We start from the raw sequence: 27,985 nt of genomic DNA, 5'->3' as shown, positions 1-27,985 counted from the left end.
GGAGGCGCGGGAGGCTGCGGCAGGGCCGTGCCGCATCGCGCGGCTGCGCCCCCATTGGCCGCGCGGTGACGCCAGGAGGGCGCGGCAGGCTGGGCCCGGCCTATAAGAGCGGCGGCGGGGGCGGCGGACCCTCGTCGCCAGCCCGGCCAGTCCGCGCCTCCCGCAGCCTCCGCCACAGCACCGAGCATGAGGGAGATCGTGCACATCCAGGCCGGCCAGTGCGGCAACCAGATCGGCGCCAAGGTGAGGCCCCGCGCCCCTCGCGCCTCCCGCATCCCTGCCCGGGCCGCACCCGAGGGAGGGAAGCAGGGCGCTCCGTGCACCCCGAGCGCGGTCGGCTCTGTGGACCGAGAACAAAGCGACAGGCCCGCCCTGCCGCCGCCACCTGCGGCTCCTCCGCGCTCGCCGGCTCCAGGGTCTCTCCGAGCGCAGCGCGGTCCCCGGCCACGCTTCCTCCTCCGCCGGCCGCCGCGGGTGCAGCCGGCTAGCTGGGCGTGGCCCCCTTGGGGTCGCCACTCAGCCTGAGCGGGATGGGATGGATGGGTGGGTGGGCCGGTTTGGGTGGTTCCCCCTGAAAGCCTTAACGATTCCGGCTGCCTCCGCCGCCCGCATGAACGGGAGGTCCTCCGAGTTGTCAGAGCCTCCTCGGGCCGCCAACCTCCCTGTGATAACCTCCGGCTGCCTGGCCCCACCCCGTCCTTTGTTGGGGGAGGGGTTCGGCCCGCACTCGGGTGACCTTGGTCCAGGACCGGCCTCTCCCCAGGCGCAGCCCAACCCGGAGGAGCCCCTCTCCGAGTCCGGGGGTTGGGCGCGGGAACAAAGCCCGGCCCCGGGCGTGGGCAGCTCCTCACGGCCTTTGTTAGCCCACCTCTCAGCAGCAGGGGTTGGGGCGGGAGGAGGAGGTGGCGAGCGTGCTGTCCCTAAGTCCGGAGGCTGTCCCTTGCCCAAGGTCACACAGCGCCTTGGTCCCCACGGGCGCCCAGCGGCGGCGGCCCGGGATCCGGCGCTGCAGGCGTGCGCCTTTGTCAGGACCACGGCCAGGGGCCCGGCGCAGGGAGGGCGTCCAGCTGGTCCTGGAGGGGAGCGGGGGCAGGAACGGGTCCTGGAGGAGAAGGGACGGAGGAGAGGCTTTCTCTGGAGGCTGTTGCCATGGAAACGGCGAGAACAAAAAGCTAATTACGAGGGGGCTGCCACAGCCACGTGGCTGACATGTAAATTGCAACTTGGGCTCCGGGGCGGAGGCCCGGGATGGGGTCTCGGAGGCGGTAGCCGGCGACTTCTAATCCCCGAGGAGACAGCTGCGCCTGCTCGGGACGGGGGCTGGGGGCGGGGCAGGCGGGGAGGGGATGGCCTGGGATCTGTCGGGGCTCCTGGAGCGACTGCTGACAGCTGCCCGGGCGGGTGGGAGGGGCCGAGGGCTCATTAACGTGAGCGACGGCCCGGCCTGAACATCTGCTCCTCAGAGGGTCAGGGGTCCCGGGGGCGGGCAGACCTGAGCCCCCCTGGGCCTGGGGGAGGGGCGGTCCGTTTAAACCCCTCCCTCCACAGCCGGGGCTGCCTCGTTTCTGGCAAAGAGGCCCCTGCTTCTCTGCGCTCTGACCCCTGCGTTTGCTCATTACTTTTTACTCCTTTTGCCTTGATTTTCTTAATTAATGTTAATTTTAGAGATTAATATCTGATCCTTGTAAACACTTCAAACAAGAGATAGGAGGATTTGGGGGGAGGAATTTTTCCCTCCTTTCCCAAACACTGGCCTTTGCGGTGACCCAGACTCGGAGGAAGGGCTCAGAGCCTCCCACGCCCCTGCCCACCCCCTGCAGCAGTTGAAGGATGGGTGTGGGTGTGGGGCTGCTTTCCTGCCCGTGGGGCCTGTGTGGATCTGGCTGCGGGCCCTGGGGAGGGGGTGGAGGAAAGTCAGGGCGGTCTCGGACCCGGGCAGGACTCGCCTTGCCTCTCCTGAGCAGTCGTAGGACGGCATTAATGACTCCGGACAATGACGGCCACCGCCTTGGGCACTGTGCCAGGCGCTTTGCTCTCATCACCTCACCAGGGTGTGGTGAGACGGGGTGTGGCCCAGGATACCTGGGGATGCGCGGGGAACCCGACCCCCTCCCTCCTCCCCTAGGGAAGCAGGGCCGTTACGGAGCCTTTGTCTGCGCCCCTCCACGCAGGGCGCAGGGCGGGGCTGCGGAGGGGAGGGGCCCCTACAGCCACCGTACCGCCCCCTGGGCACCTGCCCGATAGGTTAGGGTGGGGCTGGCTGGGGCCGGTGAAAGGCCTGGGGTCTTGGAGGGACCACGAGGCAGCCAGTCCTCCCTCCGGGGGGCGCTGCACCCTGCTCGCCTCGGGCTCCCGTGCCCGCCCCGCCGCCCTCGGATCCTGGGATCAGCACCACGGACAGCGCCGCGGGCCCAGGGCCGGACCGCCCCACAGCAGGCGGAAAGGCAGCGGCTGGCCTGGACCCTGCGGCAGTTTTCTCATCTGTAGTGATGACCATAATTATTTCTTACTGAATTAAAAAAAACCTGTATTTTTAAAATTTATTAAATGTCACATCATCTAGTTTACTAATAAGATATCTGTTTAATGTTTTAAATTACAGTCATTATTAGTTTTAACTACAAAAGCAGTCATTAGTATATTCCCCCCTTAAAAACGGAAGCGTTACTTCAGGCAGGCTCTGCCCGTGGAGCCAGCTCTGCCCTGCCGGCCCCACTCCAGTGGGACAGCCCGCCACTGTGGTGACGACCCCTTTCGGCCTGCTGCCGCTGAACTCGCCTTTCCCCTCAAGGGCGTGTCCTGGAGGTCTCCTACCAGCAGCGACCTTTTACTGTGCCACAGCTTTCCACAGCATGCCGGTATTTTAAAACTACATTTTACTTTTGTTTTAGTTATCCGTGCACATGGCTTTACCAATTTAAGTAGCATCTAAGGCCTTCCTGTCAAAGAAGCCAACATGTCTTGAATGCTTTTCTGTGTCAGGCCTTGTACCAAGCACTTGGTGTGGGGCCATTACCCTGCCTGCTTCCCAGGCGAGAGTGCTGAAGCCCCACCCAAGAAGTGGAGGGATGTCACACACTGGCCAGTACTGGGATCCTCACCCACTCTGGCCTGCCCCTCCTGGAGCACGGTCCTTCTTCCCACGGGTTGGTTGGTGGCCCAGTGACTGGATGGCTCTCCTGGCCCCACACTTGCCCTCTTGAGACCATCCCTCCTCCACAGAGGCTGTGGGTGTCCCTGAAGCCAGAGGTTTGGGGTGTCCTAGGGCTGTGGGGACCAAGGCTCCGGGCACAGCCTCAGGGTGAAGGAGGGCGTGGAGAGCCCAGCAGTGGTGGGAAGCTCTGATCAGTCTCTGAATGTCTGAGTGACACTCCGCGTGTCTTCTTTCTAATGACAAAATTAACACACACAATGCCAGAAGAGAACTTACCGGTGACATAAACGCATAAAGGGGGGAGGGGTCCCGCCCCCACGTCCCTGGGAGGTGAGCTCTTGCTGCTGACTGCAGTCTTTCTGAGGCATGTGTCTTTAATCTGTGTGTGTGTGCGCACGTGTGTGTGTGAAGTTAACATGTGAACGTAACAAAGAATTCCAAAAGAGCCAAAGGGCGCACTGGGAGAAAGGGTCCCCAGCCCGGGACCACCCGCCCTTCGCACTGGTGCTTGCTCCGTCCGAGGCAAAAGCACAGTGACCTGGTGTGTAATTGAGTTTTCAACTGGGCAGCCTTTTTCCAGCCCATGAGCCCGATGGAGGCACCTGCTTCCCCCGGGGACTTCATACCCACTCATCTTCTGAAAGCTCCCCGCCCCCCCCCCCCCCCCCCCCCGCTGCCGACCCTGAGGAGCAAAGGGGAGGCGCTGGGGCAGCTACAGCATGTGACCTGCCTGCATAGCCCCCTGGGAGCACCCTGGGGGGCAGAGCTCAGCGCAGCCAGGGCGCGTGTCCTCGTGTGGGCACTGGTGCTGATGGTGCCACCCAGTGCTCAGGCTGCCTGTGCCAGCCACGTGCACCACACGGATGACTCGGCGCTTTCTCGAAGGGCCCAGGCCTGCTGCACAGAGACAGGTGCAGGGAGCATCCGCGGGACCCGCCCGAGGTCGCGCAGCTGGGAAGCGATGGTCTGCCCCCAGGTGGAGGCCTTGGCCGCGCCCCTGCCTGCTGCAGCCAGGGGCACACAGGCCCGGACTGAGGGCTGTGCCAGGCTTGTGGGGTTAGGTGGGGCGACCCAGGTGAGTCACTCCCCACCCCGGCCCCTGTGGTTCCTGTCGCCGAGGCTGCCAATGGTCTGGGCACTGCTGCACCCTGTCCCTGGATGTCCTCTGCCCTGGCAGTGGCTCAAATGTCTTGGACTCTCCCCTTCTCTGTGCCTCCATTTCCTCATCTGAAAAGGGAGCAATAAGAGCCACCCAAAGAGCATGGTTTCTTATTAACTGGGTAGCAATTGCAGAGCTGGGCTGGGTCAGCTGAGCCTTGAACCACCCTGGTAACCGTGGACATGCAGGTGGTAGATGTGATGTTTATGACACAGTCATGACAGGTGACAGAGCTCGGGCCTCTTTCCAAAGTCTCTTCAAGGGGCTAGTGCTGGCTTTGGGTCTGAGCCCCGAATTTTATACCCAAGGCTTTGTGGCCACATGGGGAAAGGGCCTAGTGGGGGTCGTGGTCCCCTACTGACCCCTCTGTCCCCCCGCAGTTCTGGGAGGTCATCAGCGATGAGCACGGCATTGACCCCAGCGGCAACTATGTGGGGGACTCGGACCTGCAGCTGGAGCGCATCAGTGTCTACTACAACGAGGCCTCCTGTGAGCACCTTGACACTTCCCGGGGGCTGGGAGGGCAGCTGAGCTGGGCCTGGGGACCTGCCCTCCCACTGAGGTGCGGCTGGTGTAGCCCGAGACTCTCGCCACAGTGAGGCTCAAACATGCTCTTAACCACCAGGCAGGGAACAGGCAGGGCTGGGCAGGGTCCTGGAGGTCCCCTCAGAGTCCCGTGGGTGGGCCCAGAGCAAGGGCCACCTGTAGGGCTTGGGCCGGGACTATTTAGCACCAGGTGTGGAGCGATGTCTGAGTTCAACTGGAGAAAGACTCACCTGCCCACTCGGACCCTGGAATTGACCCTGGCCATCCAGGGTGTCAGTCTCCATGTTACTCATGGGGTCAGAGCACATGGCTGGGGCCGGACTTCAAGGGCAGGAGGAGCCCCTGAGCCTCCAGGATGCACTTGACCCACCCTTCTCCCCTCAGCTCACAAGTATGTGCCTCGGGCCATCCTGGTGGACCTGGAGCCTGGAACCATGGACAGCGTCCGGTCTGGGGCCTTCGGACACCTCTTCAGGCCTGACAACTTCATCTTTGGTGAGTGACCCCTGTCCCGCAGGGGTGGCTGACCACATCATGGGCAAACCCGCATCAGCGGGAACTAAGGGGCCATGACCTTGCAGGACAGAGCTGACCCCCACTCTGCAGGTGCCGGTGGGGACCCAGAGGGAGGGCCTGTGCAGGGGCAGAGACCACCGGGTGCTCCCAGCCGAGCGGTGTGTAGAACAGGGGCTTAAGCTGACAGGCTCGTTGGAGAACTGCTGGCTGGTGGGCATCCAGAGGACAGCGCTCACAAGCATAGCACCACTGTGACCCAGAGCTCGGGGGGCCCTTGTGCCCCAGATGATGGTGGCAGGCCTCCCCCCCCCCCATTTCTGCCTTTCGGAGCTCAGCACCCAAACGGCTGGCACCAGTCCACATCCAGACCCTGAGATGGGAGGGAGGCTGGGGTTGTAGTGGAGGCTTCCACCATGGCTGGCCTAGGTCAGGCCAGTGGAGGGGAGGGCTGACCAACTCTCCCAGGACCCCCAAGTGAGGCAGAGGGGGAGCTGCATCTCTGGCTTCTCAGTTTCTGGCCAGAGCCCGTGGCCTGGCACTGGACAGCAGGGCCCCTAGTGCACAGCATGGCTGATGGGGAAAGCCATGGAGATGGGAGGTGTGGGCCCCCCACTTTGCAGAGTGGAAGCAGACGCGCTGCTTCCACAGTTGCTCTCTGGGTTGGGGCATTAAGGCGCAGGAGGCCTGACCCTGTCCGTGCCCCCTCCTGACCCCCACGCAGGTCAGAGCGGGGCCGGCAACAACTGGGCCAAGGGGCACTACACGGAGGGCGCGGAGCTGGTGGACTCCGTCCTGGACGTGGTGCGGAAGGAGTGCGAGAACTGCGACTGCCTGCAGGGCTTCCAGCTGACCCACTCGCTGGGCGGGGGCACGGGCTCGGGCATGGGCACGCTGCTCATCAGCAAGGTGCGCGAGGAGTACCCCGACCGCATCATGAACACCTTCAGCGTGGTGCCCTCGCCCAAGGTGTCGGACACGGTGGTGGAGCCCTACAACGCCACGCTGTCCATCCACCAGCTGGTGGAGAACACGGACGAGACCTACTGCATCGACAACGAGGCCCTCTACGACATCTGCTTCCGCACCCTCAAGCTGGCCACGCCCACCTACGGGGACCTCAACCACCTGGTGTCGGCCACCATGAGCGGGGTCACCACCTCCCTCCGCTTCCCTGGCCAGCTGAATGCCGACCTGCGCAAGCTGGCCGTGAACATGGTGCCCTTCCCCCGCCTGCACTTCTTCATGCCCGGCTTCGCCCCGCTCACCGCCCGGGGCAGCCAGCAGTACCGGGCCCTGACGGTGCCCGAGCTCACCCAGCAGATGTTCGACGCCAAGAACATGATGGCCGCCTGCGACCCCCGCCACGGCCGCTACCTGACGGTGGCCACCGTCTTCCGGGGCCGCATGTCCATGAAGGAGGTGGATGAGCAGATGCTGGCCATCCAGAGCAAGAACAGCAGCTACTTCGTGGAGTGGATCCCCAACAATGTGAAGGTGGCCGTCTGCGACATCCCGCCCCGGGGGCTCAAGATGTCCTCCACCTTCATCGGCAACAGCACGGCCATCCAGGAGCTGTTCAAGCGCATCTCGGAGCAGTTCACGGCCATGTTCCGGCGCAAGGCCTTCCTGCACTGGTACACGGGCGAGGGCATGGACGAGATGGAGTTCACCGAGGCCGAGAGCAACATGAACGACCTGGTGTCCGAGTACCAGCAGTACCAGGACGCCACGGCCGAGGAGGAGGGTGAGATGTACGAAGACGACGAGGAGGAGTCCGAGGCCCAGGGCCCCAAGTGAGGCCGCGGCGGGGCCAGGCCACGGCCAGAGGTCTGCCCCAGGGCTGCGCAGCCCCTGACGCCGCCCGCCTCGCCCCACCAGCCCCCGCCACGCCACCCCAGGGCTCCCGAGTGTCCGTCCTTCAGTGTCTGCGGCTCCGTCTTCCCACCATAGGTCCTTCCCGTCCGTGTGTGGCTCATTCGTCTCTGCTTTGTCAGCTCTAGGCCTGAAGTTTTATTTTATTTATTTATTTTTTACTGGTTTATGTTCCTATTTGGGGGGATACTTAATAAATTTATTGCTGTCAGATACCCCTTCCTGATGCTGGAGATTCCTTTATTTTCTGGAAACTTGGGCCCAGAGGGGCAAGGAGGGGCAGAGGGACAGATGGAGCCTGGGTGGGGGCAGGGCAAGAGGCTGCTGTCTCCCTGGCTAGCAGCTGAGACAGGCGTGTCCCTGAGGGGCTCCTGGAAGGGGGGGGGGGGACGTCAATGCCTTGTCTGGATGAAGCTTCACCTGAGAACCGCAGGCAGGTGTAGGAGCAACTGAGTGATTCACATTCCAGAGCTTTCCTCTGGCATACCTGTGTGCTGGATGTTAGAGGCAGGAAGGCCAAGACCCAGGCGAGAGGGAAGGAGAGAGGAAGGGAGGACCTCAACCCCCCGCCCCCCCCCCCCCCCCAGGGAAAGTGTGTGTTGAGGGTTGGGGCTTGGCCCTGGGAAGGGCTGGCAGGCTTGGGGAGTTGAGGCCAGGGCACCCAGTCACCCGCTGGCAGGAGTGATGTTGGCTCCTCCGCCCCCTGGTGGTCATTTCCTGTGGCTGCAGGGCGCCTGGTGTCCCCTGCCTGGGCCCCTGGAAGGTGCTAACTTGGCTGCCCAGTTCCTTCCACAAGGCAAGAAGGGGAAGCCCCTCGAGGCTGCGGCGAGTGTGCACAGCGCTGGCCTGGGCCCCGACCCTCTTCATGCAGCTGGGGGGTGTCACCGACCTAGCTCCCCCCCCCCCCCCCCGAAAAGCGGCTTTTCTGTGTGGATATGTGTGTGGAAGGGGGGAGCCCAAAGGCACTGAGGGCCCCGACCCAAACCAGGGGACTGGAGCCCCCAAGGGCCGAGTCCCCGGCTGTGCCCTGAGCCATGGGGAGCTGCTGCTCGGGCGGACGGTTCTGGCCACCTGCTCTGCCAGGCAGTGGTGAGCAGCTGACAGCTCTCCGCGCCTCACGCCCGAGCAGCCGAGTAGCGGTGTGTGACGGAGGTCACCCAGCAGGTGGGGACTTATGTCCTGGGCTGGGTCCCCACCACCATATGGTGAAGGGGGCTGGGCAGCAGCAGGGCTCCCCCCTCATCCAGGGGGGGTTTACAGGGCTGACGTCCTCCACCAACTGGGGTGTCAACAGCTCAGGTTCCCAAAGGGTTCTGCGACCTAAAAAGAGTGGAGACACTTGCCTAGTGCCAGCAAAGGCCCTCCCAGCCCCTGACACCCACAGGTGCTCATGCTGGGCTGCAGTCCCCTGTCTCACTGGGCCTGTTCTCAGTTAGCCTTCAAATCATCATCATCATCATCATCCATGTTTCACAGCAAAGAAACAGGCTCAGAAGGGAGGGCCTTTGCCAGCTGGCAGGCACAGAGCCCGGTGTCCGGCCCATAGCTGTGCACCCCTGCACTGTGCTCTACGTGGCTCCACACCCCACTTCCCACCCGAGCACCCGTGCCCACAAGCACTCCGTGTTTGCTCTCGTCATTCAGAGGGGTCCGACCTCCGGCTGCCCTGCCTTGTGGAGCTGGCTTTGAGGCCAATGGCTCCGTCCTCTCACCCCCAGACCCACACCCAGCAGCAGCAGGGTGCGCAGTGAAGCTGGGTAACCCATGAACAAGACTCCCCGGGGGGCATGTGGATACTAACGTGCTCCTGAGTTGCTAAAGCCAGTGATCCTGGACAGGGGCCCCCAGCCGCGCCACAGCGGGACCCATCCCTCTGTGGTCACGAAGGCTTGCCCCCCTCCCAGCCCTGACTGGGAGGTGCTTACAGATAAAGAAACAGGTGTAGATGGGCGGGCAAAACAGCCCCAGGGCACCCAGCCTGCTGGTCAGGTGACTTCCTCTCTCCACCGAGCTTTGCCCAGCTGCACAGAGCAAGTCCCTGCTTTCATGTTTTAGGCGCTGGGGTTCCATATAAATTCGTTTGGAGTAAAAGACTCTTACTCTCACAGATCTTTGAAACCTGGCTTGGATCGTGACCAATGAGAGTGCCCTCACACCAGGTCCTGGTGAAGTTCAGCCTGGAGGCCACCGGACACAGCTGCCGCTGCAGCGGGTGGGGTGGGGCGGGGCGGGGCGGGGTCCCCCGGAACAGAAGTGCAGGTCCGAGGAGCGCCGGAGTCAGGCAAACCTGGAGTGAAGCAGAGTCCCCGTGGGTCCAGGTGAACACCTGGACTTGGGTTGGAGCTGCCCAGCAGCCCATTTCCTGGGCACCTGCAGAGCTGAGGTAGACGTGGGGGGGGTGTGTGGAAACCCCTACCTGAGGCCCACCCCCACCTCATCCGGGTCAAGTGACCACGCGTGATTCAGAGGCTCCCGGCAGGACCCACGCCACGGGCTTCGAGCACAGGGTTGCTCAGCACCGTGCCCCCACCCCCTTTCATAAGCTGCAATCCTAACCCCTAAGATGACGCTGTTGGGAGGTGGGGCCTGCGGGTGGGGCCCCCATGGACGGGGTGCGCGCCTCATGGAAGTGACCCCAGAGAGCTCTCTGTCCTTGGTCACTTGAGGACACAGTGAGCAGCTGGCCCCGACCATGCTGGCATCCCGGTCTCGCATTCCCAGCCTCCAAACTGTGAGGACCACATTTCTGCCGTCGCCCAGTCTGTGGCCCTTTGTCAGAGCGGCCCGAGGGGCCAAAAGACCTCCCTTCGTGTGAGCTCACCCAAGCTGCTTTGACAGGCTCCCCACACGGGGTCTGTGAAAGGGCTCCTCCACGTGGGGTCGGGGCCTGCGGCGAGTTCACGGCGTCGTGGTTCGAGCTCACTCCCCACCCAAGCCAACTGGGGCAGACCCTGCAGACAGCCCGGATGCTGGGCAGCAGCTGAGTGGATAAGCCAGCTCTGGTTCCTCCACACCAAGGAGTGAACTGCTGATGCCCGCGCCACACGGGCGAGTCTCAGAATGACTCTGCCGAGTGATAAAAGGCAGTCAGCCCTGGCTGGTGTGGCTTAGTCGGTCGGAGCATCGTCCGGCAAACCGAAAGATCGCAGGTTTGATTCCCGGTCATGGCACGTGTCTAGGTTTTGGGTTCGGTCCCTTTTGGGAGGCGTGCAAGAGGCAACCAACTGTTTCTCTCCCTCGCCCTCTGTCTCTCACATGCTTCTCCTCTCTCTAAAGTAAATAAGTAAATAATTTTTTAAAAAGAAGCCAGTCGACATGAGAGGGTACGAAGATGAGAGGACATCCACCGGAGTGAAATTCTAGAAGATGCAGCACGGTGACAGAAAGCTCATCAGTGGTTGCCTGGGACCAGGGGTGGGACAGGGACGGGGACCTCAGAAGGTCGCGAGGAAGCGTGTGAGGATGGTGGCCAGGTTCACTGTCGTAATCACGGCCGTAGTTCCTCAGGTGTACGCATGCGTCAGAGCTTTCCACCGGGACCCTGGAACAGGGCAGCTTGTTGCATGTCCACCACACTTCAGCAGGCCTAAGAAAACAGAAATGTCAGTGGCTCCGGTCTCACCGCAAATCAAAGCCAACTGTCCACGCACCCGCCCGTCCCCTCTCACTTCCCCTCCTACCGAGCTGACTTGATTTCTGTCTCACGGGCACAGTGGTCTCTTTCGGTTCCTCAGGGCCTTTGCACATGCAGTTCCCCTTCTGGGCCCTTCCCCCCAGCTTTTCTGTGGTTCTTCCCTTCTCACCCTTGGGTCTTGGCTCAAGCAAGGTGTCCTCCATGCCCCCCGTCCCAGACCTCGTTCGTCTCCCTGTTCATCTCCTTCTCAGAGCTCATCACGTCTCTCGTCACGAGGCTGCGTCACCGCACCGAGGCCGAGGCCTGGGGAGCCCCACATCTGGTGCTAACGCAGGTCTGTGCAGTGGGCCGCCTGCCAGGTGGGGGCTTCTTCCCCTCGGGGTGGCCTTGCTCGGGAACCCTTGCCTTCCCCAGTCCCGCCCCACTGCTCTGGGCTCTGAAGCAGCCAGGGAGGCAAACAAAACTTGCCTGCACCCCTTAGTTTCTGGTGGAGGCGGTGCCGGAGGGGAGGGATGGAGAGACAAGCAGAGTGAAAATGTGTAGGGCAGGGAGGAGGGTTACAGAGAAACGAAGCAGGGATGGAAGAAGCCAGTCAGGCCTTCCCACAGTGGCCTCTCCCCCTCCCCCGCCTCCACACAACAGTCTCCACCCAGCAGCTTCCTAACCTCGCTGAGCCTCAGTGTCCTCTGCAAGACGGGGCAGATTGGCGGCCGTGAACACCGCACAGGTAGGCAGGCAGCCGTGAGTGCACAGAGGCGGCTGCTTGCCGGTGATTCCCTCTCCTTCCCCGCCTCCCCAAACACTGGGGTTTAGAGTCTATTTAAACCAGGACTTTTGTAATGACGGAAAATCTAGGAAATTGCAGCACCCCCCGCCTGGCCATACCACCTTGAACAGGTGAGATCCAGTGTTACCCATTTCTCAGAGCGGGACGTGACAGGGAAGGGCGCGCAGGCTCCGGGACCCGCGTGCCATGAGCCTCCCGGCCGCAGGCGGCAGCAGCGCGCGGCGGGTCGGATACAATGTAGCGAGGGCGGCGGCGGTCAGGTGAGCTGCGGAGGGGGAGCCTAGGCGGATCGGTGAGGGCAGGGGGTGCCGGGGGTGGAGGAATCCGGGGCTCCTGGCCCTCGGGTGCACACAGCCTGCCGCTCCCCGGAGCTCGGGCAGCCCCCTTTCCCGACGCGGTCACGAAGGACTCGAGGGGTCAGGGATCTGCCCAAGGCCCCGCCCGCGCCCAGGAAGGTTCAGACCTGCGGGGTCGCGGCGCCCACGTACCGTCCTCACCTGGGCGCAGGGGCGCGTGTGGCCTCACCCCGATGGGGCAGGGTTTAGCAGCTCCAGGCGGGGAAGAGCTCCCCCAAGTGACATTGTCTCCGCTTCTTGCCGTCAACCCGTGTTTTCTGTGGGATTCCTGAGTCCCTCGGGGACCCTCATAGCTGCGCCTGCCTGGTGGATGCTGGGCTGCTGTGAGTCCCAGTTTCCTCACCTATGAAGCGGGTGGGGTGGTGGAACGGACTGGCCCCTCTGCCAGCAGGTTAGTCCCCAGAGAGGGTCCCCAGAGTGTCTGCCTGTTGCTCTTGTGGGTGAAGGTGGGGGAGGGACCGTTTGGGAGTGGCTGGGGCCCTCAGGCCAGCGGTGTGCACCCTGCCAGGCTTAGTGACAAACAACCCTTAAAGGGACAGCACCCCAGTTCCTGGTCCTGGCGGGGTCCTGGCAGGCCTCTCTCAGGGTCTGAACAGACAGACTGTGTGGTCTTCCCTTCCCACTCCAGGAAGAATTCTAGGGACCTCTGGTGGTGGCTGTGGTGATAACAGGACCCCTCGGTGTCCCAGCCACAGGCAGGACATGTGGGTCATGGTGAGGGCGTCTGAGCTGCAGCCCAGTATCCTCAGCCATGCGCCTCCCACCCCGCCACTCAGCTCTGGACTTTGCTCCCCTGGGTCTCCTTCACTGCTGAGTCCAGGGGTCCCCTCCCCATGGCGGGGGGCAGCCTCTGGAGGAGCGTGGAGGGTGGGATAGCGGGCTTTCTTGATTCGTCTCAGTCTCTGCCTGCCTGGCCGTTCTTCTGCGAGGCCAGGCCTGGATTTTGGGCGCCGAGCTCTCTGTGGGATGAAGCTGCTGGGGGGTGGGGGGGGGGGCGGTGCCTGGCATTCCCTGGCCCCTCGTGTGAGAACTTCGACCGTCTGCCCTCTGCAGCCCGGAGGGAAGCATGACACTCTGACTCAGCAGGAGAGACACTGAGGCTGGGAGTGGCCAGGCAACCCCACTCATCTGTTCATGCAGCACCTCTGTGCCGGGCCTGGGGCCGGCACTGCCCACGAGGGGGTGGGCGGGGCGAGATGGGCTTGTTGCGCAGGAGCCCTCAGCTGGACGGAGCTGCTGGGAAGGGCTGGCTGTCCCTGCCTTCCAGCTCCTCTGGCTGCACTTTAAAATGCTGCGAGGCTTCCCAGGGGTGGGCTGGTCTTCGCGCGATGAGAGTGGCCGTTGGCTCAGCGGCAGCTCTGGGCTGTGGGCGTCACTGCCGAGGACAAGTACGTAGTCCCTTCTCGCACCCCAGGAGGCCTGCCTTGTTTGTGGGCAAGAGAATGGGGTCCCGCTGGGAGAGGCAGAGTTTAAATCACGTCTGTCTGATTCATAACAACAATAGTAGCAATGACAACAGTAAGTTCTGCCCAGAATTTATTGAACGCTTACTATGTGCTGACCAGAGTGTCCAGAACTTTGATTAACATTAACTAATGTAATGTTTTAAATATATACTTTATTTATTTACTTTGAGGGAGGGAGTAAGAGGGGGAGAGAAACATCAATATCCAAGAGATACATCCATTGGTTGTGAGATACATCCCTCTCGCATGCCCCCAACTGGGGACCCGGCCTGCACCCCAGGCATGTGCCCTGACTGGAAATTGAACCATAGACTTTTTGGTTTGTAGGCTGGTGTTCGGTCCACTGAGCCACACCAGCCAGGGCTCATTTAGTCTTAACAATAACACTGCACAGTGGGTGCTGTTATCATCCCCATTTACAACGTGAGGAGTCAAAACCCACGAGAAGCTTAGGCGTTTGCCTGAGACCACATTGGATCTGTCTTACTACCATCAGGTGCTGGGTTGGTCAGCTAGGGTCTCTTTTGGCTACAAGAACCAGAAATAATCCCCCCAATAACAGTAGTTTAAACAGAAGTTTTCTTTTTTTCTCTCATTTGAATGAAGCCCAGGGGTGAGCTAGGCCGGACTTCTCTGTTATAACCCACGGTGACTGCTCCAGCTCCACCCATTGCGTCTGCATCCCAGACAGCAAGAGGCAGGGAGGGATGCAAAGGGGCAGTTCCTCCATTTAAGAACAATTCCCAGATGTGTCAGGAAATCTGTCCCCTTACGTCCCATGTTCAGAGTGTAGCACGTGACCACATCTGGCTGCTGGGAAATCGCGTGAGAAGTTGAAACCCAGGGCTCTCCCCTGTCAAAGGAAAACCAGATCTGGATGGGTGCTGAAACAGATTTGTTCAGTACCATTGCTGTACAGCTGAGAAACCTTTGTGTGAGACCGAGCTTGACTCCACATATGCCATGGGCCCCCTGGATTAATAGTCAAGGGGCAGGATGGAGTTGGGGGGTGAAAAAACGCAGAGAGGGAATGTCGAGGGCACGGAGGATTCTGGCTGCAGGGACCGAACGGGATCTTTGCTGAAGGTGGGGCAGGGTGATCAGACCCCTGGGGTGGGGGAGCACGAGGAACCCGTCAGATGGGGGGGGGGCGACCGGGTGTCAGGGTGGGGCACGCCTGCTGTGCTGGCTCAGCAGTGTGCTTGCTGGAACTGGGTTTCACAAGGAGGGACAGAGGGCCTCGGAGCAGGTCCAGGGGCCCGAATAAGGTCTGACCAAGCAAAGACTTTGTCAGCACTCAGGAGGAGGAGGGGTTGGTGAACACCAGGGCAGCTGGGGGCAGGGGTCACAGGGCATCAGGGCCTGGCACCCTGTGTGAGGTGCCCATGGCACCTGTGTTCTCCTGTGCTGACCTGGGGGCAGCCAGTCTGTGGGTGCCTGATTCTGCCTGATGGGACCTCCCAGCCCCCAGCCCCACCCACAGACATCAGACAGGGAGAGCAGGTCCCGAAGGCGGGTGGGGGTTCCTGGCCAAGGCAGGACAGCCGGCAGAGAGCCGGGTGCGGGGACCCTCCATGGGGCTGCTCCCGTTGGGCACCACGCTCTTCCTTGGCAGTGGGGTGGGGGTGGTGGCAGATAAGAGCCAGGGGGTTGCCTTTTATAATTATGAATTGTTTCAGACTGTAAATGGGTGTAGAGAAAGCATAACCCACACCCAGAAACTCACTACCAAGCTTTAAAAAACCTCTTCTGCCTCCTACAGACTCACATCAGCCTGGAGGCTGAGGAATGTGGCCCCGCTGGTTAGGTGGGAGGGCCTGGGGTGGGACCGCCCCCAGCCAAAGCCCCTTCCTCTCACAGCAGCAGCCATCCGCCTGCTCCAGTTCCCTGGGCTCTGGCCAGGGGACTGGGGCCAGGCAGTGAGCTGGGCACTTCCTGCGTTTCCTGGGACCCCGAGGTGAGAGGCCACACCCTGACTCTGGCCACAAGTCAGGTCCCTGGGAACCAGGCCAGTGAGCTGCTGGCCGGCATGGGGAGCCCATGGGGCCCTGGAGCCCAGGGAAGGGCCTGGGTCCTGGCATCGGCTCTGGAGTGCCCAGCACTGTGCTGTCTGGTGATTCCTGTGGACTGCCAGGCTCAGGGCTGTGAATTTGGGATGCTCTGACCAGAAAGGAGTACTTTGGTGTGGGGGCCAGGGCTGAGGAACTGAGTTCTGGTAGCTGTGTGTCAAGGGGGCAGCTGGGCCTTCTCGTCAGACAGTGCGGGGCGGACGGTGAGGGCAGGGCTGGCCGGAGCTGCACAGGAGCCCAGGACTGTGCTGGGCGAGTGTCTGCCGGGGGCCCCCCGGAAGCTCAGGTCCTCCTCCTGCCCCTGCCCGTCCCATCTGCTCTCTTCCTGAGGGGACACCACTCTGAGGGCCTGGGTGAGCGGCTGACTGCTTTGGGGAGGGGCTGAGGATGGGGGCCGTGGTGTGGGGGCCTCCGCTCAGACGCCCCTGGGGAGTGAAAGAGGCCAGGCATGACCCCTGAGAGCCCCCAAAACAGCGGGGACAGGACGCAGTGAGCTGGGAGCCGGCCACTCATGGCTGCCCTGCCTTGCCTGGCCCGCAGGTGGGATGCTATGGAATATGATGAGAAGCTGGCCCGGTTCCGGCAGGCCCACCTCAACCCCTTCAACAAGCAGCTTGGATCGAGGCAGCATGAGCAGCGGGCCGCTGAGGAGGCCCCAGACACCACTTCCGAAGGTGGGGGCCAGGGCCGGGGCCGGGGCCGTGTGGCAGTGTGACCCCTCGTCCCGGTGCCCAGCTCCCTTCCCAGTTTCTGTGGTGGAGGGGGCTGGCTTTGCCCCCAGAGCCGGGCACTGTGCTGGCCGCTTCCATCTCCCCACATGTTCCCTCCCAAATCGCAAACGCCGGGGCAGGGCCAGGCTCCCCTCGACACCTCCTGTGGGCTCCCAGAATCCCCAGGGGCCCTTCTGACCCCCCAGCTGCCTGGCCTGCCCTGCCCCGCCCCTGGGGAAAAGGTGGACTGACTTTTTCCTCTCCGTTGCACTTCACGCCTGCACCCCGCTCGCTCCAGAGAGCCCGCCTGAGCCGCCCGCTGGGGAGCCGGAGTTCCACTGCACCGAGCGCGTGATGGACCTGGGTCTGGCCGAGGACCACTTCTCCCGCCCCGTGGTAAGGTTCAGGGCACCCGAGGTGTGAGGAGCCAGACATTCCCTAGTCACCCCACCCGCAGGCAGAGGGGCTGTGTCCCTCTCAGCCAGGGCTCCTCAGCCTGAGGCCCACTGGGCACCGGACACCCTCGCCAAGCCTGTCGGAGAGCTGGTGGGGATGGCTGGGCCTGGCTCTGGGAGCCGGGGCTGCCCTTCCCAGGTGGGGCCGCTCCTCTCCCTGAGCTCCAGGGTCCTGTGAAGCAAGTGTGAGGACTGACCTCGTCCGGGGTCCTGTGGACATGCTGCCAGGCGAGGGCTAGGGAGGGAGAGAGGGGAGCCTCCCGCCCACCATCCACCCCCCCTCGGGTCTAAAGGGCCACTCTTTGGTCTGTTCTACACTTTGTTACAGGAAAACTTTATTTAAAATTAAAAAAAAAACATAAAAGGGCTCTAATGATTTTTAAACAAAAAGTTTAAAAATATTTTAGTCTTATGTAAATGGTCTCCAACTTTTGAGAGAAACATTATAGTAACATTCAAATGTAACACCAACCAAAAAGATGCACCTCAAAGCCCCAGGTTCTAAGGAACTTCCCATGTGATATGTGGCTTTAAGCTTTGCCGGTGCTGATATGTATTTCATCTGCGTGCTTTGTATCTTCACGATGACATTTCCAGGCCCTCCTGTGAGCCATACACTGAGCTCCAAAGGAGGGGCTGTGCCTGGCCCCTGGGCAGCCCCACTCCCAGCTCTCACTCCTGAGCGGTCTCCCTTCCCCGAGGGCCGCACTCTCCTGAGTCTGCTGCAGGCTTTGCGGGGTCACTGTGAGGTGCTGGGGCCGGGGGGTGTGGGTGCCTGGGGTGTCTCTGGGCCTGGCGATAAAGCTGCAGGCCACTTCCTCTCCTTGATGATAAGCAAGTCTTGCTTCCCCAGCTTTAGCAAAATAGCGTGGCCAGGAAAGCAACTGGATTTCTAAAAGAAGGAAGTTGTGTTTTGAAAAATATCCTGCATTAGGTCTTCAGAGACCTGTGGGTAGATAGATGGTCCAGCTGGGGGCAGGCGGTGTGGGTGGCTCCTACCTGGGCCGCTAACTCCCTGGGCCTTGAATAAGTTTTTGACCCCTTCTGGGCAAGCGGAGGCGGGGAGGTCTGCTTGGGCCTAGCAGCCCACTAGGACGGGCATGGCCTGGGCCCGAGGGGTATGGGGTGGGCATCTGACTTGTGTGCCCCACCCCCCAGGGCCTGTTCCTGGCCTCAGACGTCCAGCAGCTGCAGCAGGCCATCGAGGAGTGCAAGCAGCTGATCCTGGAGCTGCCCGAGCACTCGGAGCAGCAGAAGGACGCCGTCGTGAGGCTCATCCACCTCCGGCTGAAGCTCCAGGAGCTGAAGGTGGGTGCAGGCGCAGCCCACCGTGGAGGCAGCTGGAGCTGAGCCAGGGTGTGGAGGCCTGGAGGCCTGGGGTGGCCCTGGCTCCCTCCCAGGGGCCGAGGCCGAGGCTGCCCAGAAAGGCAGGGAGCGAGCTGGGCTTCTCTATCAGCCTGACCCTGATTGGCCAGTCCTGGGTCAGGTGCCCACCCACTGCAGCAAATGAGTGAGGCAATTCGCACCTTGAACCACATGACTCTGATTGGGGGGGTGGGGGCTCCTGGGGGGGACACAGCAGGGGTAGTGGGTCCTGGCAGCCCAAGCCACATGTGTCTGTAGTGTCCTGGAGTCTGTGCATCTGTCTTAGCTGCCACTGTGTCCCTGTGCCAGCCGACGAGTCCCTGGGAATTTAGACTTGCTAGGTTGTAGGCAAGGCTGTGGCAGCAAAGCTCCAAGATACAGTGGCCTAAAGGAACGGGGTATGTCACTTTACTCATGTAGAAATGCTGTGGGTGGTCCAGGGCCCACGTGGCGGCTAATGGTGATGGGGACCCCAGGTCTTCCATTCCTGACTGGGTTCCCAGGGGGCCCGAGTCCCCACCCAGGTCTGCACTCAGCCAGCAGAGAACAAAGGAAGAAGGTCACATGCCCCCTGCACGCCAGCCCGTGGCTGCGGCAGGCAGCACCTACGTGCAAGGGGTGCTGGACAGCTGGTCCAGGCCTGACTGACCACTGGGTGTTCCATCTTGAAAGAGCAAAGGGGTGACATTAGAAGAGGCTCCTGTCTGTCACAAATGGTGCCTGGGAGGAGTGAGCCGAGGGGCTTGTGTGAGAGGGGAGGAGCTTCAGCGGCCCCTGGGCCTCTCTCTCCAGGACCCCAATGAAGACGAGCCCAACATCCGCGTGCTCCTGGAGCACCGCTTCTACAAGGAGAAGAGCAAGAGTGTCAAGCAGACGTGTGACAAATGCAACACCATCATCTGGGGGCTCATTCAGACCTGGTACACCTGCACAGGTGGGCCCAGACCCAGACCGGCGGCCCCTGTGGGTGGGCAGGCGGGTGCCTAGCACAGGGCAGGGGCTTCGTGGGTCTGCTGCGTGTCTGGGCCGTGGTCGGGGCATTACAGACTGTGTGGGGCATTCAATGAGCCCTGGGCGTGTGTGAGGGATGAAAGACCCAACTCACGCCTTCTTAAATTTAAATAAGTTAAAATAAATATTTAGTTTCTCAGTTGTACTATCCACGTTACAGGTGCTCAGTAGCCACAGGAGGGCAGTGCAGGGGGGATGCTTCCTCCACTGGACGAGAAATGACCAGTGAAGGACATGGTGTGGTGGATGACGTAGCAGAGTGACGAGAAACTAGGAGAGGGAACAGCACGTGTCGGGCGGTCGGGTGGGTGTGGCTTCAGGGGGATTGAAAAGGCATCCCGGGACATTTAAGGAAACACTTGGAGGTCAGGGAGCAAGCCAGATGTGAGTCTGCAGAAGAAGGTTCCGTGGGGAGGTGACTACTGTGCAAAGGCCCTGTGGTCACTGTGACTGGTGTCCTTGGGGAGGAGCAGAGGGCAGGTGGCTGGACCGTTGTTTCTGAGGTGGCGTGGCTGATGTGGGCTCCGGGGTTGCTGGGGCCTTTCCAGGAGTGAGCTGGCGGCCTCGGCAGGTGCTGCATGCACTCGCACTCGGGTTGGAACAGGCCAGTCTGCCTGAGTGAGCAGGGATGGAAGGAGGACGCCAGCGTGGTGGGGGAGGGGAGGGCACTCTGACCTGGGTGGGCACTGGGGGGTGATGCGGGCACACTCCAGGAAGAAAGAGCGGCAGGAGAGAGGAGTGGGGCTGACTTCAGGGTTTTCAGCCTCAGGAGGCGGAAGGAAGGCGGAGGCCTGAGATGGAACTGTGTCTGGGCTGGGCTTGGGAAGGAAGAGCTGGAGCTCCACTCTGACCACGTGGGTTGGACGGCCTTTATGCGTCCCCTTGGGGATGTCAGGTGGGCCCCTGGGCTTTTGAATGTGGAGTTCTGGGGCCAAGTCTGCTCACGCCTTCAGGGCGAGGCTCGGGACAGGGGCCAAGGGACCTGCGGGGGAAGCTCTCCGATTGGTCTGGAAATCGGAGTAGCCCCCCTGGGGGACCTGGCAGCTGAAAGTCAGGTTCCTGGGCTACCGCCCCCCGCTTCTAAGAGTCACAGTGTTGGCACCCCACACCACCCCAGGGTGTTACTACCGCTGTCACAGCAAGTGCTTGAACCTCATCTCCAAGCCCTGTGTGCGCTCCAAAGTCAGCCACCAAGCCGAGTACGAGCTGAACATCTGCCCGGAGGCGGGGCTGGACAGCCAGGATTACCGCTGTGCCGAGTGCCGCGCGCCCATCTCTCTGCGTGAGTGCGGGCGGAGGGCGGCTGTTCTGGGCAGGGGACAGGCCCACAGCGGGGTGAGGACACTGGGGAAGTCAGGCGGCCAAGGCCAGCGTGGCTCCGGCAGACTCGTCTCCCTTTCCTGGGGGAGCGACCAGAAGCTGTTGTGGCACCTTTTCACCTTCCGCCAGCAGCCTGGGGGTCCCGCCTAGGTCACGGAGGAGCGCCCTCGTGTGGCCCTGTCAGGACCGACAGCGCACCTGTGCGGGGACTAGGAGAACCCCACAGCAGTCACGCACTGCTGTGCCTCAGGCCTTAGAGATTCATCCATGTGAATGCATGGGGTCCCCTCAGCAGTCCCGGAAGCGGCCCTATTATTGTCCCATCTTACTGGAGAGAAAACCAGGCAGTGAGGCGCCTGACCCGGTCAGGTTTGCAGGGTGGACCCCCGGACCCTGTGGGCTCTTTCTCCGGTGTGCCGTGGGCACAGCTGGGCGACGGGACAGCACCATGGGGTGCAGAAGACGCCTGTGTGTGTGGCTGGGACCCTCAGAGTAGCCCCGACTTTGACACGACCGGCCCGGTCCACAGGAGGCGTGCCCAGCGAGGCCCGGCAGTGCGACTACACGGGCCAGTACTACTGCAGCCACTGCCACTGGAACGACCTGGCCATCATCCCTGCGCGCGTGGTGCACAACTGGGACTTCGAGCCACGCAAGGTGAGGTCAGGAGCGGGGAGCAGGGGCTGGAGGCGTGGCCATGCCCAGGAGGGGGGTTGGGGGCGTGGCCGGGAGCGGGGGTAAGGTGGTGGCGTAGTGCCGCAGGGGCCACCCCTGCCTCGGCTCCCAGGTGTCCCGCTGCAGCCTGCGCTACCTGGCACTGATGATGTCACGGCCGGTGCTCAGACTCCGAGAGATCAACCCTCTGCTGTTCAACTACGTGGAGGAGCTGGTGGAGATCCGGGTGAGGCACCGACGGGTGCGGACCTTGCTCCTGGCAGCAGGGGGGTGGGGGTGGGGGGTGGCGTGTGTTGTGGGAGCTGAGGGGAGGCCCACCTGCCTAGATTATGGCCCCTCGCTGTCCTGTGGATTGAAAACGCTAGAGCAACGTCCGGCCTCAATGTGATGCGAGGCCAGAGGAAATTTGGAAATTTCTAGTAGCTACATTAAAAAAGTTAAAAGAAGCAGGTAAAGTTATTTTGAATAACATATCTTATTTAGCCCAGTATACCCAGAGGATTATTTCAACATGACCTGTAGACATTACTGAGACATTTTTGTGCTCTCCCTTTGAATCCCCGGGTGCATCCTGCACGCACTGCACCGCAGCCCAGCCAGCCCTTGTGTGGCTGGTAGCCACGTGGGTGGGTGGGCCACCCACGTGTGGCCTCTGGCAGTTTCCCGTGAAGTGGTCAGAGGGGATTGGGTTCCATTTAAAGGGCAGGCTACGGGGCAGAGCCTGTGTGTTTGCCAAGGCCCCTTGGGCTGGGCTGGGCTCTGCGTCCTTCTCAGACACGGGGTGGGGGTGGGGGTGGGTAGAGCCTCAGGGTCCTGCCTGGCCTGGAAGCTGTGCTTTGAACTTGAGCTTGGCTGGAGCCCTCAGGCCTGAGCCCTTCCTGCTGGTGTGAAGGTTCTGACCCAGAGTGTAAGAGGTGATGACCCTCTACGGGGCTGCGCAGGGCCAGCCCCTGCGGCCACACGGAAGTGCCACAGGGCAGCCCCTGCCCGGGCCCAGGAGGCCCACCTGCCTGTCTTGTCTGCAGAAGCTGCGCCAGGACATCCTGCTCATGAAGCCATACTTCATCACCTGCAAGGAGGCCATGGAAGCGCGTCTGCTTCTGCAGGTCAGCCCACCCACGCAGTGTGGGGGGAGGGGCGGTGGGCCACGGCCAGACAGATGGGGGCACATGACATTGCACCTTTAGCAGGGGGTCTTCCACACCGTCCCAGGCAACTCCAGGTCTCTGTTAGCAAACAGGCCTTCTGCCCAAAAAGTGTTCTTTGATTACCCCTGAGGGGGCACCGAGAGAGATGGGCATCGTCCCTGCAGCCTCTCCGTGACTCTGCAATGCAAGGACCAGGCGCAGACTCACCCTGGGTATTCGTGCGGCCCGTGCTCACTGAACGCCCACTGGGGCAGTACATACAATGTGTGGCCTCTGGGGGGCAGCAAACAAAAGAAGGCCCTTGCCCTCATCTCAGGGCTGCCCTTCAGGTGGGGAAGGCAAGAAAGACCAGCCGCTCACAGGGGGGCAAGGTCCGTGGACGGGAGGAGGCAGAGAAGGGGACGGGAATGTTGGGGCAGGTCCGGGAGGAAGAGCCATGTGCCAGGCGGAGGTGGGCTGTACCTGGGGCCTGTGTGGCTGGAGGGGCTGAGCCTGTTTCCTCCACAAGCACCCAGGGCCTGGGCGGTGGGGGGGCAGGGGTGGGGGGGCCGTGGGAGGGGCCCTCCCTGGGCTCGGAGTCACGGCTGCTGGGCCCGCAGCTCCAGGACCGGCAGCACTTCGTGGAGAACGACGAGATGTACTCGGTGCAGGACCTGCTGGACGCGCACACGGGCCGCCTGGGCTGCTCGCTCACTGAGACGCACACGCTCTTCGCCAAGCACATCAAGCTGGACTGCGAGGTGGGTGCCCCCCGGCGAGGACCCAGCGTCTGTCCTCGCCCAGCCCCCAGGGCGGGGAGGGCGGCGTGTCGGGGCCAGGTGCTCTCAGGAGCAGTGCTGACGCCCCCACCCCCGCCCCCAGCGGTGCCAAGCCAAGGGCTTCGTGTGTGAGCTCTGCAGAGAGGGCGACGTGCTGTTCCCCTTCGACAGCCACACGTCCGTGTGCCGCGACTGCTCCGCCGTCTTCCACAGGTGGGTGCGGCCCTGGCCCCACCCTGAGGCCACCGGGTGAGGGACAGGCAGGGAGACACTGGGGCTTGGTCTCCGCTGCCTCATGTCCAAAGCCCTTCACATTGCCCCTGAGATACAGAGTGAGGCCTGACGTGACCGAACTGCATGTCCCACCTGCTTCCCTCGTCCCGAGGACTGGGGTGGGCCCCTCGGGGCTGGCACAGGCCGGAGTTCCCTAGACCCTCCAGTTACTGGCACTTCCAGTCCGTGTCCAAGTGGTTTTCTTCGGACTTCTCCAGACTAAAAAAACCCTAACATTTTGTTTATTAATGTTGAATAACTTAAACTTTTATGAAGACTGCCTGTTTGGAAAAATAATACACATAAGTTGGAAAAAGTATTTTAGCTGTTTAATAAGCATGATTACTAATAACGTCCACCTGCTGGGCCCTGCACAGCGCCTCACAGTGGCCTCCGATGGGACAGCACTCCCCCATTTCTGCCATACTGGTTTTGTCAGCCTCTTGCTGTTGGTCACAGCAGCAGCTGACGTCAGAGCTGCGCAGACCTGGGACTGCTGTCACAGAAGGGACGAGTGTGGAAACTGTGAACTCCCTGGAGGTAGCAGTTTGCATGCTGTGTGACAGATGCCATCCACTGCTGCGCCCTGTGAGCGCCCTGCCCGTCCCTGGGGTCTGACCTGTCTCCCCGTCCCCAACCCCCAGGGACTGCTACTACGACAACTCCACCACCTGCCCCAAGTGTGCCCGGCTCACCCTGCGGAAGCAGTCTCTCTTCCAGGAGCCCCGGGCCGACATGGACGCCTAGAGCCATGGGCACCTCTCCTCGGCCTGCCTGGAGCCCACCTTCCTGGCCATTGCCAATGCCAAGGTGTTTCCTGTGCTCTGAAGACCCCTGGGGTGCAGCCCCTGGACCTCTCCCCCATGCTGGGCCTGGGGGGCATAAGTGCCACAGGGACCATTGCGTCTGGGAGCTTGCTGGGACTTGGGGCTGTGCCAGGCTGCTTCCTGGGTGGGCTGCTGCGGTGAGGGCTGGAGTGTGCCCCCGCCCCTGCAGGGCTCTGTGGGCAGGGGAGTGGACAGCTCCTCTTCTTCCCTGTGGTGAAGAGCCCCCCATGCCCTTGGAGCTTAGGCAGCAGGGTATCAGCCACCATGCCAACCCTGGTTGGCCTCAGGGGATTGGCTGACGAGACCCGAGGATGCCAGCTGCACACATCCAGCCTGGGCCTGAGGCTCATGTGCATGGATGGTTTGGGATCTACCTGGAGGCTCCCATCCCCCCAGCCCTTGTTCCTTTGGAATCTTCTGGTTGTTCCTGGCTGGGGTTCCTCATAGCTGTCCCCCAAGGGCCCTGGCCCTGTCTCCACGGTTCTCTCCAGTAGGTGAGATGTTGCCTGGAGACCAGGAACTGATGGACAGGGCCAGTCCTGGGCCTTTCTGTGCCACAGAGAGGGAAGGGGGCCATGGGGCCCTCCTCTGGTGGACTGGCTACAGCTCCTGACTTGGCCTCGTCCGGCTCTGGCCTCACCCTGCTGCTCTGAGTGGGTGGCTGGGACCCTGCCTCCAGGTGTGGAGATGGGGAGACTCCAGGTTAAGCAAGAGGACTGGTTACAGCAGGCTCAAGTGGCATTTCTGGGGACCAGATTTGTCCCACTGCAGTGCCTGTGGAGGAGCCTGGACAGCCTGGAGACCACCAGCCAGGGACCTTTTCTGGGGGGCCTGAGGTCAGGTGCTGGGAATACCGGCTGCAGGGAGCTCCAGGCAGGAAGCCTAGAGCCCACAGAGGAAGAGGCCCCAGCACCTGACCCACTGCTCCTCAGTGGGGGAGCTGCGCCGACTCGAGATCTGCAGGGAGGCCCGTGTGTCGGAGGCCCTGCACCGAGGGGAAGGCCTGAGGGAAGGCGCTTCCCTGGCTGCACTGTGCTCGGCTGCCTCTCGCAGGTGCAGGGCGGTGGGCAGGGGACACAGCCACTGTGGTGCCCCTCACCCTCGACTGGGAAGCCCACGGGAAGAGGTCGTAGCCAGCAGAAGGGGCAGCTCAGCTTGCTGGCTGATGCGAGGGGCACTGAAGACAGTGCTGTGTGGTGGCTTTAGGTGACCCTGCTCTGACCTGCCTCAGTGTGACAGCAAGGAGCGGGCTCAACGACGGGTCCTCGGCCCACCTCTCCTCTGGGGCTGCATAGGGGGTAAGGGCAGGTGCTTTGGGTCTGCACGTTTTCATGTCCACACATTTCTGTCTTGGGGACAGTAGCCGTCTCTGAGTTTCCCGTGTCACATGGTCCAGAGAAAACGTTAGCACGCTGGCATTTGTCCGACAGAGCTGGCTGCCCTCCTTTTTTCTAAGCTCCCTTAATTACCTCCTGCCTCAACACCTCTTCCCCACCTACGCCTTCTGGATGACAAAGTCTCCAAACAGAATCACGGCGGTCTGAGTCCACAGCCACGTAACAAAACCCACCGAGAAACCGGTTTGCACCTCCCAGAGGAACAGTGAGGGGCACCAGCTGGGACGAGGTTGCAGCCACTGTCGCATTAAATCTGTGTACTCCAGACTCTGCTGTGTGTGGTGAAATGGGGGCGAGGCAGGGGGTGTCAGACACACGCCTGAGGCGTGCAGACGTATCTTCTGTGGGGTGGTGAAGGTGCAGACAGTATCTCACGGGTTGTTTGGGCTCTGGGGGGCTGGGAGCACAGAGAATGCTCAGGAAGCAGAAGCTATGTCTCACTTCCAGAGTCCTGTGGTAGAAGAGCCGTCTCGTTGGCCAGTGTAGCAATGAGAAAGTCACAGGGCCAGCGCCTGCTGCATTTGCTAGAGCACCGCAAGGGCCGACACTGAACCTCAAGGCCATGCCAGTCACCCTTGGACATCAGGAAACTGTAAATCCCCAACACAAATTACATCCAAACCTCTGTACATGTACATTTTTCTACAGAGAAATGATCTGTGGATTGGACAAGGGTCTCAAAGGGGCTATGGTGCAGAAAACCTCGGGAGTCTCGGCTAGGTGACAATGCCTTGTCTACATGCGTGGTGATCAGATAGGCTGTCAGCAACCCTGCCCCTAAAGCTTGTAGCTGAGCCTCAGCTACAAACAACTGAAGCTCTACTTTGGATGTCAGGGGAGGATGTCATCTTTACCCTCCCCCACTTTCAGGTTATGAAATAGGATCTTAACATTTTTATTTTGACACACTTAGACTTACAGAACATTGCAAAACCATTCCTATGTACCGGTCTCCTGGACGTCCTAAATATTAACAGTTGGCCCCATCTGCTTTGTTCTTTCTCCACATGTACCTTTTTCTCTGAATGGTCTCACATGGTGGGTGGCAGAGACGATGCCACTTTCCTCTCAGTACTTGTGTGTATTCCTCCCAAACAAGGGCATTATCTTACGTGGCCCCAGGGCAATTATCAAAAGAAATGAGGAAGCCAACATCGACACAGCACAAGAAAACTTACAAGCCTTGTTTGGGTTTTAACACACAGCTGTCGGGTCTCTTTCGCCTTCTTAAATCTGGAAGGGTGCACGGCACCCACTGTTGAGAAGAGCACAGACTACTTATTTTGAGGAATGTCCCTCAGTGTGAGTTTTTCCTATTGGATCTGGGGTTTGCACTTTGGGTGGGGACTCCGGAGGTGATGCTGCCATGCCCAGTGCGGCACCTGGCTTGCACCCGGAGGTGCTGACTGTGCCCCACCTGCTCCTCTGTCCTTCCACCTGTTCCTGTCATTCTTCAGGTTCTCATTGACTTTCTGGCATAGCCAGATGTTTCGGGCATATCCTGTCCTTTCCCAGTCCCAGCCGTGACACCAGCCATTTCTCCAAGGCACCCGCTGAAGGGTGCCTTTCAGTGGGAAATGGTGTTTGGTAAACCACCGGGTGTGCTTGCGGCCACTCGACTGTCACTGCTTCTTGGTCCTTTCAACAGACAGAGCTGAGAAATAGCCCTCCCTGTCTATTTCTCTATTTGACAGTAAACATTAAAAACCACGAAATCAAGCCCTGGCTGGCGTAGCTCAGTGGATTGAGCTCGGGCTGCGAACCAAAGTGTCGCAGGTTCGATTCCCAGCCAGGGTACATGCCTGGGTTGCAGGCCATAACCCCCAGCAACCACACATTGATGTTTCTCTCTCTCTCTCTTTCTCCCTCCCTTCCCTCTCTAAAAATAAATAAATAAAATCTTAAAAAAAAAAAAAACCACGAAATCAGATGGTTCCCATTTCCAAACACCACAACTTTCATCCCCCCACCACCATTTTTATATTTGTAAGTCTTCGAAAGTGAGAAACCTGGCCCCATGAGCCTTAATATATTTATTTGCTCAATCGTAGAATATGCAGAAAATGCTTTCAGGATTACTAGCCTATGCTTTTGTGAAAAAGAAGTTTACTATCCAGAGCTTAATAGTTGTTTAGAGTTCCTTTTTGTCTTTACCCTGACGGCATACAGTCAAACTATGGCTTAAACATCGCTCAAAATTTGGGTATTTCTTCCACTTTCACTGTAGGTGTACAATTAACGTGAAATATGGTTGTTCATATGTTTCATTCCATTTCCCTACCATTGTTTATTTTGTGGTGTGAACACGGTCCCGAAGTCAGACCTTTACAGGAGGCAAACTCAGGTGTCACCCTCCTGCCCCAGCCCTGGGACCCCTTTCGTCCCCTTCCCATAGGTAGTGGTTCTGAGTCTCTGGTTTCTCCTCTCATGTTTCTTTTTGCACAAATGAGTAAGATGCATGAATACTTTCTTATTTCCATTTTTTCT

The 27,985-nt window shown here is 60.9% G+C and overlaps 2 protein-coding genes and 1 long non-coding RNA gene across 8 annotated transcripts; 2 read left to right on the top strand and 1 right to left on the bottom strand.

Annotated features, from left to right (window-relative positions):
* The first annotated feature begins 92 nt into the window (after positions 1-92).
* TUBB3 (tubulin beta 3 class III) lies at positions 93-7,469 on the top strand. Its single transcript, XM_036013298.1, has 4 exons — positions 93-243; positions 4,694-4,802; positions 5,244-5,354; positions 6,097-7,469. Exons 1-4 carry the CDS (start codon positions 187-189, stop codon positions 7,170-7,172), a joined length of 1,353 nt encoding a protein of 450 aa, XP_035869191.1. The 5' UTR covers positions 93-186; the 3' UTR covers positions 7,173-7,469.
* Positions 7,470-11,861: 4,392 nt separating this feature from the next.
* DEF8 (differentially expressed in FDCP 8 homolog) lies at positions 11,862-25,766 on the top strand. 6 transcript variants are annotated; one of them, XM_028504082.2, is made up of 12 exons: positions 11,863-11,928; positions 16,100-16,233; positions 16,568-16,665; positions 17,883-18,032; positions 18,882-19,023; positions 20,218-20,382; positions 20,950-21,077; positions 21,208-21,321; positions 22,121-22,201; positions 22,843-22,983; positions 23,105-23,214; positions 23,919-25,766. In XM_028504082.2, the coding sequence occupies exons 2-12, from the start codon at positions 16,110-16,112 to the stop codon at positions 24,019-24,021; spliced, it is 1,356 nt and encodes a 451-aa protein (XP_028359883.1). In that variant the 5' UTR covers positions 11,863-11,928; positions 16,100-16,109; the 3' UTR covers positions 24,022-25,766. The 6 variants fall into 6 exon arrangements, with proteins under 6 accessions (XP_035869188.1, XP_028359883.1, XP_028359885.1 ...); XM_028504084.2 differs by having other exon boundaries at positions 11,927-12,347; XM_028504083.2 differs by having other exon boundaries at positions 11,927-12,415.
* Positions 15,407-25,999, bottom strand: LOC118497771. The gene is made up of 3 exons (XR_004900304.1): positions 25,906-25,999; positions 23,553-23,555; positions 15,407-15,421 (listed from the first exon to the last, which is right to left on the bottom strand). It is a non-coding gene; the product is annotated as an uncharacterized LOC118497771 (long non-coding RNA).
* Positions 26,000-27,985: the final 1,986 nt, after the last annotated feature.

The sequence above is a fragment of the Phyllostomus discolor genome, chromosome 12, assembly GCF_004126475.2.
Source record: "Phyllostomus discolor isolate MPI-MPIP mPhyDis1 chromosome 12, mPhyDis1.pri.v3, whole genome shotgun sequence".
NCBI classification, from domain to species: domain Eukaryota; kingdom Metazoa; phylum Chordata; class Mammalia; order Chiroptera; family Phyllostomidae; genus Phyllostomus; species Phyllostomus discolor.
The sequence above is the reverse complement of the archived record's forward strand: the minus strand, read 5'-3'. Positions and strand labels throughout refer to the sequence as shown.